Consider the following 12,728-nt stretch of genomic DNA (forward strand, 5'->3'; position numbering starts at 1 on the left):
TGAGACAGGGTCTCCCTGTAGCCCCAGCTGTCCTGGAACTCACTATGTAGATCAGGCTGGCCTTGAACTCACAGAGATCCACCTGCCGCTGCCTCCCGAGTTCTGGGACTACAGGTGTGTGCCACCACGCCCGGCTGAAAATTATACATTTTATAAAACAGAAATCTAATATAAATTATTAGCAAAGCTTTCTGTTCTGCATGTCCTTTTTGTGTACTGTCTGCTGGTTTTGCTAATGTGTTATGCTGTGGAAGGCCTACCTAACATTCATGAGGCCCTGGGTTGGACTCCAACACCCCATAAAACGGGCCTGGTGTACTCCTGTAAGTTGAGTTGGGGCAATGGAAGCTGCAGTCAGAAGTCAAGGATGTCCCCTGTGATACACAATGTGTTCTTGGCCAGCGCAGGCTGTATGAGACCCTATCTCAAAAACAAAACAAAACAAAAAAAACACCACCACCACCAAACTGCTTCTCGGTGTGTGTTTGGTTTTAATTGAAAATTAATTAAATTTCAAGATTGTATTGCTTTTCTCCCTTAAAGTGGTTGGTTACCTGGTAAGCAGTGATGTCTCAAGCCAATAAAGGGCAAATGTGGGTGTGACTTTAGGCTTTTCATCGTCCCCAGGGTTCTCAGCTTGCCCCAGTACAGACACTCTGGCTCATTGGGTACCTGGGACCTATCTGTCTTTGGTCTCAGGGTGTGCTTGTGCTCACTGTCTGCAGTTTATGTTGTGGTGTTCAGGCCTTAGGATAGTTTGAGAATCCTGTTGTCCTCTGTCTATTTTGCTGGCTCACAGAGTGTGAGCTGGTTTGCAGTCTTGCCTAGAACTATCACGCTTTCTGAGAGAAGGTTTTCTTCAGCACCGCATTACCCATTTGCAAAGTGGTCCAGTCGTTTTCTGTAGCAGATACAGTACAAGTCTAATTATGGTCCGGCATTCTTCCCTAAGCCTGTGGTACAAACTTTGTGAGAACTCAAGTTCTGTATGTTTTCTTCAGTTTCTTACCTCTAGTACAAAATTTGTTTTTAATGGAGTCTGTGAGATGAATAAAAACTGCAAAAAAAAAATATTGAGACTACTCTGTCAAAGATTATTTTTCTACTAGTTGAGTTTTCTTTTTTAAAAGTTTTGTATTAGGGGCTGGAGAGATGCTCAGTGGTTAAGAGTGCTGTCTGCTCTTGCAGAGCACCCAGGTTCAGTTCCCAGCACCCACATGGTGGCTATCAGTGCTTCCTAACTCCATTACCAGAGGATCTCACGGCCTCTTCTGGTCTCCATGGGCATTGTACAACATGGGTACACTTGCATACACATGCAGGCAAAGCACTCATACACATAAACTAAAAATAAATTTTAAAAATAATCTTTAAGTTTATATTGGGGGCTGGAGAGATGGCTCAGTGATTAAGAGCATTGGCTGCTCTTCCAGAGAACCTGAGTTCAGTTCCCATTATTCAAATCAGGGGACTCACACCTGCCTTTAACTCCAGCTCCAGGGGATCCAACATTCTCCGTGGCCACTGGAATATACACACATAACACATAAAAAGTCTTTAGAAAGAGTCTTGTATTAGGGGTTTTTATTATCGCTACTCTCCTGAGTTCCCCCAGTGTTGTCACTTGATTTCTTATAAAGATGCAGTGAGATGGCTCAGCACTTGACGCCCAGCAGTGCAAGTCTCATGACCCAAAATTCCCAAAGCCCACATAAAGGAGGAAGGCGAGAACCAGCTCCACAGAGTAGCCCTCTGACTCACCCCTCCCATATACACAGACATACACACAGTGATAATAAAATGAAAATGTAAAAGCAGTGATACACGTTGTAGAAAACTCGGGAATTAGAGCAAGATTAAAGTCCACCCTCGATAACCACTGCTAGTATGTTGTTCCTTTTTCTTGGTTTTTTTTGGAGTGGGGGCACAGATCTTGTCTTACAGAGATCCTCCTGCCTCTGCTCCCTAGTCTGGAACTGAAGGCACCACCACACCTGCCTCTTATTTCCTTTTCTATCAGAATGCTATCCCTTTGAGAACTCTGGAAGCTGGTGCTGTGAGGTGCTGTCTGAAACCTCTCTGGTCTGTTGTATACATTGTGCGCCTGCCCTGCCCGCCGCATCTCTGGGCTCTGCCGAGTCCTCAGCCGAGTCCTCAGCCGTGCTCAGGCACGGGAAGCCTCCTCCCCCATGCTCTCTGCCACACCATTGGTCAGAAAGCTGAGCCTGGCCAGGATATCAGAACTTCACTGTGGGGGAGGAGGGACCAGTGAATTTTACGTAGTGTTCTGAAATCTTTACAGAATACCAGGGGAAACAGATGAGGAGAAGGTACTTGGATTTTGGTTTGGAGAGCATTTGGTTATTTGAATCTTAAAGAATCTGTGGAGTTAAAAGGTGGTTAAAGACAGTCTAGCCACTTCGGTGGTGCACGCCTTTAATCCCAGCAGAGGCCTCTCTGTGGAATGAAGACCACTCTGTTCCACATAGGGAGTTCCAGGCCAGTCAGGTCTACATAGCAAGATCATGTCTCCAGAAAAGGAGGGTGTGCAGAGATTTCCTCGTGGTTTCCAGAGTAAGGAAGTGTAAAGCTTGAGGGGTAAAAGAACAAGGAGTCTGGTCTGCGTTGGTGGAGATTTTTCTTTTTTTTTTTTTTTTTTTTTTTTTGTCTTTTTGGAACTCACTATGTAGACCAGGCTGTCCTCAAACTCACCTGCCTCTGCCCCACCAAGTGCTGGGATTAAAGGCGTGCGCCACCACGCCCAGCTTGGAGAGTCTTCTAATACAGCTGTTCACCTCCTATTTTCCTAGACTTACTTCATTCCGTCTATATTATTTTCCCTTACTTTGATACGTGTTAAGAATTGGCTGGTTTGTGCTAACCAGTTTTAAACTTTTTTCTGGTAAATGAAAATTTTAATTACAAGCACAGTTATAAGCAATTTGTATTCAGTGCTTATAATAAACCCTACATAGATTTTACTTTTCTTCTTACTTGACAGATTGGGGTGGGGCGGGGAGAAACTAAGTCTAGCAAAATCAAGTAACTTGAAAAGTTTCCACATAACCAAGCAGTTAAACCCTTGTTTGGATGTAGCATTGTCTCTGTCCTTTTCTTTTCCAGTAGCCACATCTGGCTTAGATTCGATATGGAGACGCAGGCTGGCCTCAAGCTCACAAAGAACCTCCTGCCTCTGCCTCCAGAGTGCTGGGACTAAAGGCGTGCGCCACCACGCCTGTCTGTCTTAATCTTTTAACAGGTGAGAAATTACTCAGTGTCTTGGGCGTTCTTAGTCTAGGGTAGGGTTCATCTTTATATTTCTGTTTTACTCTTTTGGTGTTAAGAGGACACCAACTTCAGTGGGGAAAAGTAACCAACAGATTTAGTCACAATTATAGGCAACTACATGTTTTCAGGAAAGTGATGTCCAGTGGGGTTTTAGGGTGTCTGTCTTTGAGATGGATATTTCAGCAGTGTCTGTGGACCTCCTTCCTCCTCACTGGAAGCTAGGAGTGTGGCTTGGTGTGAATGTTGCTGTGCGGTGTCTTTTCACTATTTCTTGGGGGCTCATACTAGTTTACTTGTTTTACTGAACGTGTTTTATAGCTAAACACTCATCACACTAGTTTTACTAAACTTAGTAACATTTTATAGCTAAACACGTGTGCACATATGTTCCCTAACGTTTTTCTCAGCTTTCACAACTCCAAGACTTAGTAATATAAACATTGTTCTTTGATTTTGTGCTTTTTGAAATAGGTTATAGCTGCATATCAGACATTCTCTCTCTCTCTCTCTCTCTCTCTCTCTCTCTCTCTCTCTCTCGACAGGGTCTTCCTATAGTCCCAGCTAGCCTTGAACTCACAGAGGTACGCCTGCCTCTGCCTCCCAATTGCTGGGATTATAGGCACGGGATACCATGCCCAGCTCTTTCTTTTTTAAAGACAGGGTCTCATGTAGTCCAGGATAGCTTCAAACTGTGCTGTGTAGCTGAGTGTCCTTGATCCTCCTGCTCCTGTCAACCAAGATTTGGGAATTATAGGCTTGTCCTGTCATGCCTTCTGGGCCACTGTTGGTATTTTCTAACATGATAAAAACTACTAAATTAGATCTTGGGGCTGTAGCTCAGTGGTAGAGAGCTTGCTTGAGTGAAGCCTTGCACCAGGAGGAAAAACATTGCTGAAAATGACTAAGTGATTGTTTTCTTTAAACTTCAGTTACAGCTCTTTTAAGGAAGCTTAAGCAGCAATCCAGGGAAAGTGTTGAAGAAAAACGACCTCGATTATTAAAAGCCCTGAAAGAGGTAGGCTAGATTTCTTAGCTGATTTTTCTACTTAATAATTAATTCTACAATAATTAATTATAAGTGTAATTGTAAGCATTTTTTAAAATGCAGTTAAATTCTCATTGAGTCAGTAAGTGGTTAAGATTATGTTTAAATTAAGCAGTAATTGAAATAAAATACTGTGATTTGTATGGTGTGTTCATATTAGAAGCAGCCGTTTTCTCTGACCTAGGAAGGTAAGGATTGATTGCTTAATAAATTACATAAGTACTCTTGGAGGAAAAAGGCAAGATGTGGTGGGTGGCAGTATTTTCCATTGTCCCTTGGGTGGGGCTTTGGGGCTGCTGCCGCTGTTTCAGAGTGAAGAGATGGGGCTCTGGTCTAGAAAGGGAGGGAGAATTGTGTTTCTTCTTGTTCGAGACAGAGCACCATGATGGCTGGCCTGTCCCCTCCTCCCGCCTTTCTCATCCCTTTTTTCATCTTTGCTTAGTTTTGAGGAAGTATGGGAAGAGCCAAAATAAAAATGATTTATTTAGGTTTTTGTTTAGCTTTTAATTTGTAAAATAATTTCTCTGTAGATCTCACATGAAACTTGTCTTAAGACTTCATAGGAGAAATTTTCTATCACAATGAATTGTTTTTTAGACCATTATGAGGCAATATAAATAATCTTGGTAGTCATTTTAAATAACATTTCAAGAGTTAGTTATTTTAAAGATAACACCTATGAGGGGAATGGAATATTTATTGATACAAATTAAAGGCCTTTCAATTTTAAGGACGTTCTTAACTGATTAAAAATCTTATTGGCTCTACAGTGGTGAATTTTTTTTTGTCACTAAGCATGCTAATGTGTGTGATGCTCTAAGTTGTAATAGCATTTTAATAATTTCCTCTTTTTCAAACTCAAGCATAATACTTTCTTATTTCTGTTATTTCCTTTTGACCTTTAATGATACCAGGTAGATTGTTTTTAGGGGACTGTATTGAGTGGGTGTGAGAGCTTGTCCCTAAGTGCAGTGACTGATTCTGTTCTTCATTTTGCAGCTTGGTGACTTCTACCTAGAGCTTCACTGGGATTTTCAAAGCTGGGGTAAGAGTGTGCTGTGTTTATTATAAAGCGTGTATTTATTTATAGCCACAGAAATAATCTTTATATAGAAATGTCAGCATAACACATTTGATGCTTGTCCTAAACAAAATTTATTTTTTGTGATGTTAAATATCATGACTATAAAACCCAATAGTAATAGTAAATTATCCTGACTTGATCAGCAACTCATAACTCTTGTTTTTAAGACTGAAAACTAAAGCTGGGCATGGTGGCGCAGAGGCAGATGGATCTCTGTGAGTTCAAGGCCAGCCTGGTCTACATAGTGAGTTCCAGACCAGCTGGGGCTATAGGGAAACCCTGTCTCAAAAAGACCAAGAAGAAAAAAAGACAGAAGGCTATACTCAAAAGTAATTTTTGTAGCAAAAATAGGCTTGAAAATTATACTGATTTTCCTGGGCATAGTGTCTCACACCTGTAATCCCAGCACTTCAGATGGTGAGACAGAAGGATTATTGCAAGTTCAAGGCCACCTTTGGCTAATACTGAGTGTTAGACCAATCTGGGTTACAGTGTTACAGTGCAAGACCTTGTTAACGTGTTGGGGACTGGAGTGGTGGCTCGGTAGTTAGGGACTCTGGCAGGACTGGGGTCTGGTGCCCACATGGTAGTTCCCAAGTCTCTGCAACCTCAGTTCAGGGATCCACGACCCTCTTCCCCAGGCACCAGGCGAATAGCTGGTGCACATACATACGTGAAGGCAAAGCACACACAGAATAAAATATGTTCAAAGAATATGTGTGTCTTTAACAACTCTTGAATTAACTTTTGTGATGTAAAGCTATTTGAATGCTTAAGTGGTATTTATTGTTAAAATAATATTGAAACCAGATACTGGTTTCCATTTTATAGCACTTTCTATAATGCTTGAAAGTTATATAACAGGTCTGTATTCCTACATTCTAATTGTTACATATCATTCTCTGTTTCTACTTTCTGTAATACACAGTACATTTGCTATTATGTACTTACCTGCTATACATAGGTCTTTCTCTTTCATACTAAAGACTGTTAACTAGTGGTAGAAGGTAAATGACACTTTGGTGTGGGGCCACAGCAGATTGATGAACATAGCTTAGTCTGAAGCATCCCAGTTCAGAATGCATTTGCCATGCCTGCGCACCTTCAGTCCGTCACTTAGGGAACAGCTTGTGAGGCTGGGGAGATGCTCGGTCAGTGCAGTGCCTGCGCACAGCATGAGGATCTGAGTCCTGGCCCCAGCACTTATGCTGAATGCTGAATGCCGTGGTGCTGAATGCAGTCCCAGCGATAGTGGGGAAACAGAAGGTCCAGGGGTTTGCTGGTCAGCTGGTCTAGCCCAACTGATGAACCATGTTCACTGAGAGACTGTCTCAAAAAATGGAGCGTAGTGCGTAATAGAGCAAGAAACCTGTCATAAACCTCTGACCTGCACATGCACATGCACCTTGGAGGACAGAAATCTGAGGGTGAGGTATGGTTTTCGTTCCATAGGTTTTGAAACTGAGGTACAGTGAGCTTAAATAACTAGGGCACATATTTGGGGTACAAAGTTAAATTCATGTCGCTATTAACATACATTACTTTGCTGTTCTTTTTCTGAATGCTTATTCAAGGGATCTCAGACGAGACTCAGGGTCTGGTTTACCCATTGAGGAGGGAAAGCCTTGTTGCTACAGTAGTGTTTTCCCACGGTGGCCCAAAGCAGAGTCAGGCTGGCTCTGCTGCCCTCGATGTGCTTCTGGGTGAGGTTAACTTTACAGTGAAGCACATTGAAACTGCACTTGGGTAGTAGATGTTTGAAATTGCTCCACATTGCTTTATATATGGTATTCCTTTCTAAGTAGAAAAATACCACCTTAAAGAAAACTATTACCATTTAGTAAATTACTGAGATGTTGATTATGTTGCTCTTTTAAAATGTTCAAGAGTCTCGGAGTGTAGCTGGTTGTTTACCTCCTTTAAATTCACAGTGCCCCTGCTTTCCCGGATTCTGCCTTCTGATGCATGTAAGATATACAAGCAAGGTATCAACATCAGGTAAGACAATATCCTGTGAGTTCTGACTAGAAAGTTGACGTTTGGAGGACACTTTTCCTTCCTGAGTCATCATTCACTTCTCTTTCATAACAAAATGCTGTACCGTGTTCACGTGTTTTCCTCATTTGAGAGCTGTTACAGATAAGGAACTGAAGCCATAAAAATCCTCCTCCAAACCAAGATGAGCTTGTCACTCACGGAAGACGCCAGCTGCAGAGTAGCCAGACTGCCCCGTTCTTCCTGACCTGTCCATTTAGGACAGGGACACCTAGGGAAGACCTGCTTCCACATCTTCTTTTCCTGTTTCTCTACCCGTACAGCGTCCATCCATTCATCGCTCATGCCGTGCCCATGGAGGTCAGAAGAAAACGTTAGGAGCCCCTGGAACTGGAGTTATGGAAGGTTGTTGGCCACCATGTGGGTGCTGGGAATCAAGCCTGGGTCCTTTGCAAGAGCAGTCAGTGCTCTTAACCGCTGAGCCATCTCTCCAGCCCCATTTTAGCCAACTCTTTTAAGAGTAATTTTAGTTTTCATTGGCTCTCTTCCTTTTATAATTATGATTGCTGTTTGAGTCGGATAAAAAACATTTGGGCTGATTCTAAAATTTTACTTTTATAATTTTCATATCTTGAGCTTATTAATGTAAGCATATTTATAAATTATGCATGTGTAAGCTATAATACTAATGAATATGGTGACTTAAATAGCTATGCATGATGGGTAGATACATTTATAAGTAATGTGTATATACATGTACACGCTGACAATTTTGTATCTATACATCTCCAGATTATTAATTTGAATGTTAGAGAATCAAAACTATCTTAAAGGATTGCTCAGTACAAACATTATTTGTAGATAGAAAGCTCAAAGTGGTAGAAGGATTTTTTTCTTTTTAATGAGCATTTTATATTATACTCCATTTGATTCTGGCTTAGACAAAAGTGAACTACTTAAATTGTTTCACATTTACTTGTTGCTTTTTTAAGTTTCCAATTATTGTTTTTTGTTAATGTTTTATTGAATTTTTGTGCATTTCGTACAGAATACCTTAATCATCTTTCTACCTCTTCCCCGTTGGCCCCTCCCATAGCCCCACCCCAGAGTTCATGCACTGTCATTTGTGTTAAGGCCTGTCGAGTCAAATTAGTGACCCCAGACATCCCTCAGTGCAAGTTCATGTACTGATGGTCTGGTCAGCCTATTTAGAGTCGCTCCCTTTAACCTGTGGCTTTTTAAAGTGAAAGGTCCATAGACTGGCAGCATACTCAGTGAGGGCACACCAGCCTGCAGGTGTGAAGTCCTGGATTTGATCACCAACTCTGCAAAGAGAGTAAATTACACTCACACATTGCTAAGTAAACCCTGTGGATGTGTGGATGCTAAGACGCAAATCGTTCACTTTAATAGGGACATGAGAGAAAGGACCTAGGCAAGGTAATTGTGGTAAAAGTTATTGCTTATGAGGAAGCTACTGTAATTTAGGGAGTTACTGGACTTAGGGCTTCCTGGAACCTGAGGCTGAGGAAGAAATGGTACAAGCTCCACCCTCGCACGAGCACTCAGCTTTCCAGTCAGCAGAGAGGCCGGACTGGAGGGCAAAGGCTTTGTGCCTTGAGTATGATGTTCTGTCTAAAAAGGTGCTAATATAATAAAAACTTCTTGTTTTAAATGTCCTAAGACAGGTCCTTTGAACATGTCACAGGAGATTGAATTGTATAGTGTGTCATAGGGAGATCTGTGACGTTGGTAGCTACCACATTCAGACCAGTGATCTTTGGGATACCTTCTACTTCAGAAGACACAATGTGAGCAGCACCATTGCTACAATAGCTAGTATGGACAGGGTGACTTTGAGGTCGGCCTGCGTCATGCATGTAGTAAGTTCATGCTAGCCTGGACTAGTTACTAACATTTTTATTAATAGCATTGATAGTAAGAAGTAATCTTGCTGGGTGTGGTGGCACACACCTTTAATCCCAGCATTTACGAGGCAGAGAGGTGGATCTCTGTGAGATTGAGGTCAGCCTGGTCTCCATAGTAAGTTCCAGGCCAGCTGGGGCTACAGGGAGACCCTGTCTCAAAAAAGAAGAAAAAAAACCCCCACAAAACCCCCCAAATTCGTCTGTGATGGCCACAGTGGTCATGGTGGTGTACGCCTGTCATCTCAGCAGCTGGGTTGCTGAAGGAGGAGGGTCAGGTGTTGAGGCCAGCCTGCGCTCCATGATCAGGCCCTGTCTTGAGTGAGTGAGCAAGAGTAGTCACTACAAGGCACTGTGGTCTGCTTGCTCCACTGAGGGGAGGTGTTCTTCTGTTTCTGGCTTTTCATCAAATTTTTTTTTTTTCTGATTCAAATTTTTGAATTTCTTCAAAGAACTTTGTGTTCTTGTTTAATTACATGGCAGAATTTAAATATTTAGGCCCATCATGCACCATGGTATTTGTCTATGGTCCCAACTGCTTGGGAGGCAGAGTTGTGGGCTCTAGTGCACTGTGCTGACTGGGTGCCCTCTAGGAGTCGGGAACCTCCAGTTTACCTAAGGAAGAGGTGCACCGGCCCAAGTCAGGAAGATGTTTAGGCCATAGGCTTAAAGCCAGGTCCTTGTTAAAGTAGTTAAGACATTCCAGTGCTGGGCTTGAAGAGATGGCTCAGCAGTTAAGAGCACTGGCTGCTCTTGCAGAGGACTCAGGTTCAGTCCCCAGCACTCACATGGTAGCTAACAACTGTCCAGTTTCAGGGGCTCTGATGCCCTCTTCTGATCACTGAGGGCATTGCATGATGAATGAACTTACATATATGCAGGTCATACACACTCTTACACACAAAGTAAAAATAATTATTTTTTAAAAGTTGCTAGTTTTGATTCTAGGTTTCATGTAGCTCTAGTTTCTCTTGATGTAGCCTGTGAGACGGGTTTCATGTGTCAGCTTTTCTTATGTAAGAAAATCAAGAACATCAGTCCATTTTGTATTGTCTGTGAGAAAGCCCGAGATGGAAATAAAATAACCAATTCTTACAGCTGCATCCAAAATGCAGGTAGATCTCTCAGGAAGACTTACGGTTGCTGTCTGAGGGTGTGAACCTCTCTTGACAGCTCTGCTAGCCAGTTTCCGAGATTGGACACTGTGTTTTGAGCCCATAGTGAACCAATCTAGTAACCTATAATGTAAGCCTTGTGCAAGAATGAAATGCCTCACGTGTTGGTAAGCCTTTTCATTCGCATATCTTTCCTGGTTTCTACACGTAGTGATTTGTGGAATGTCGGCAATAGCCCAGTGGGCTAGACTGTGGACCAAATGTAGACCACAGAAGGTCCAGGCTACTGAAGAGCACTGTAAACATCTGACTCTATGGGTCCATGCATATTGGTAGAGAATACTCTCTGTCCTAGTTTCTTTCCTATTGCTGTGGTAACAATAGCCTGGCAGAGAACTGAGTGAGGAAGGGTTCGTCCAGCTTACAGTTTAGGCCACTGTCCACAGCAGGAAGTCACAGTGGCAGGAAGCTGTCACATTGCACCCACAGCCAAGCACAGAGATGCTTGCATGCCTGCTTGGTGCTGGGCTCTCTTCTTGATTAAGACAGGCCAGGGCCCCAGGCCAGGGTCTTTCCTTACCAGTAAAGTCAATACAGTCCCTGCAGACATGCCCGCAGGCCAGCCTGATCTAAACAGCCCTTCCTCCCAGGTGATTCTAGATTGTGTCAAGTTGACAAACCTAACCACCACAATCTGCAAGTCTTTGAGCCTGAAAAAACCTTGAGGGTTTGCAGTAGGGTCACCATGTTTGGTCAGGTTGAAGGGTAAACTATAAGGTTTGATAACAGGTAAGTAGGCATTAAGTAAGGCTCTAAGTCAGAAGGGCGTTCTCAGTCTGAGAGTGTGGCCTACAGCTTGTTCTGCTCCTCTTGAATACTCTGCTCTGGTGCCATGGTCTAAGACGTGAGACTGTTGACGTCTGCTCTCCTGTCTGTCCTTCCCTGTGGAGGGAGCTGCAGCTCCCAGAGTGGTAGGGAGTGGGTACAGGAAGAGGTAGTTCAGCCGTGGGAAAACGCTTCCTGCTCGTTTAACGAAGCGTATGTCCAGAGAAATGAGATACAAGTACAATGGTGTATGTTTTCAAACATTTTAAATTTGCCTTTTATCTGTGAATTTAAATTTGGGATGGTATTAACATCTTAGTTAGAGTTTGAGAGGCACAGCGCTTATATGATTATTAATAAAGTTTCATTACAGTTCTGTCAGTTTCTTACCTGCCTATCTTTCACAGGCTTGACACAACTCTCATAGATTTTACTGACATGAAGTGCCAACGAGGGGATTTAAGCTTCATTTTCAATGGGGATGCTGCGCCCTCTGAGTCCTTTGTAGTATTAGACAACGAACAGAAAGTTTATCAGCGAATACACCATGAGGTGAGCATGCTGTCTTGTCAGTATTTCTCTTAGGGTTAAAATGTCTATGTGTGCAGGGTGTATTGGTGCACACCTTTAAACCCAGCACTCAGGAGGTAGAGACAGGCGGATCTCTGAGTTCAAGGCCAGCCTGGTCTACATAGTGAGTTCCAGGACAGCTGGGACTACAGGGAGACCCTGTGTCAAAAAGTAAAAAAAAAAAAAGTCCATGTATTTAGTGAAGCCTCTGTGTAATTGCTTTTTTAAAAGCATAAAGTGCAGTCAATATGGTTAATTCTCAAAGCTTGCTTTTCTTACCTAGACCCCCACCCCCAATCTGGTTCCCACCCTGACCAGCCCATCAGCTGACTCAGAATTCATTGATGATCTCCTGGGTCAGTGAACGGCAGCTTCTTAAGTTCTCTGGTTTTCCTTGTTGAGCCTGTGTTGCCTGCTACCTGCTATCCCAGCAGCTTAGCTGGTTTCAGTGGTGTTGGCCTCTGTAGCTCTGTGATACGAGCACCTCTTTTGGCTGTTACTCTCTGACTTTTCCTGACTATTTGGCTCCTTTTCTTTCATTAATGACCTCTGTACATTGAATCACCACCATTGAAAACCCACTCTATTTGAGCCTTTCCCTCCTGTGAACCAAAGGCTCTTTAGTATCTTATGTTGCCAAAGGCTCTACAAGTAAATCTTGAGCTGGCTTCTTTGAGGTGGGGTGTGTAGAGCTGAACGTCCTGTGGTGGGGTGTGTACAGCTGAGTGTCCTGAGGTGATTGTAAAGCCCCTCCCTCCCTCTTTGTTTTTACTGGGTCTTTGCCTTTCATCTCTTTACTTCTCCGCATTCTTCAGTCACTCACAGGTCATGCTGCTTTCTCACCTTTAGTTCGAGCGGCTCATTGCCATGTCGATTGTAGA

General features: G+C 42.9%; 1 protein-coding gene across 5 annotated transcripts in view; it reads left to right on the forward strand.

Moving 5' to 3' along the window:
- The window catches only part of Ankrd13c (ankyrin repeat domain 13C), a 59,207-nt gene that overhangs the window by 22,141 nt on the left and 24,338 nt on the right, over positions 1-12,728 (forward strand). For all 5 annotated transcript variants that reach the window (XM_008846082.3, XM_029569859.1, XM_029569857.1 and 2 more), the window contains 4 exons: positions 4,218-4,303; positions 5,333-5,378; positions 7,349-7,415; positions 11,685-11,829. In XM_008846082.3, the coding sequence (XP_008844304.1) occupies positions 4,218-4,303; positions 5,333-5,378; positions 7,349-7,415; positions 11,685-11,829 (344 nt within the window). The remainder of the gene's footprint in view (positions 1-4,217; positions 4,304-5,332; positions 5,379-7,348; positions 7,416-11,684; positions 11,830-12,728) is intronic.

This window comes from Nannospalax galili, unplaced genomic scaffold (genome assembly GCF_000622305.1).
Source record: "Nannospalax galili isolate Female #2095 unplaced genomic scaffold, S.galili_v1.0 scaffold442, whole genome shotgun sequence".
Taxonomy (NCBI): Eukaryota; Metazoa; Chordata; class Mammalia; order Rodentia; family Spalacidae; genus Nannospalax; species Nannospalax galili.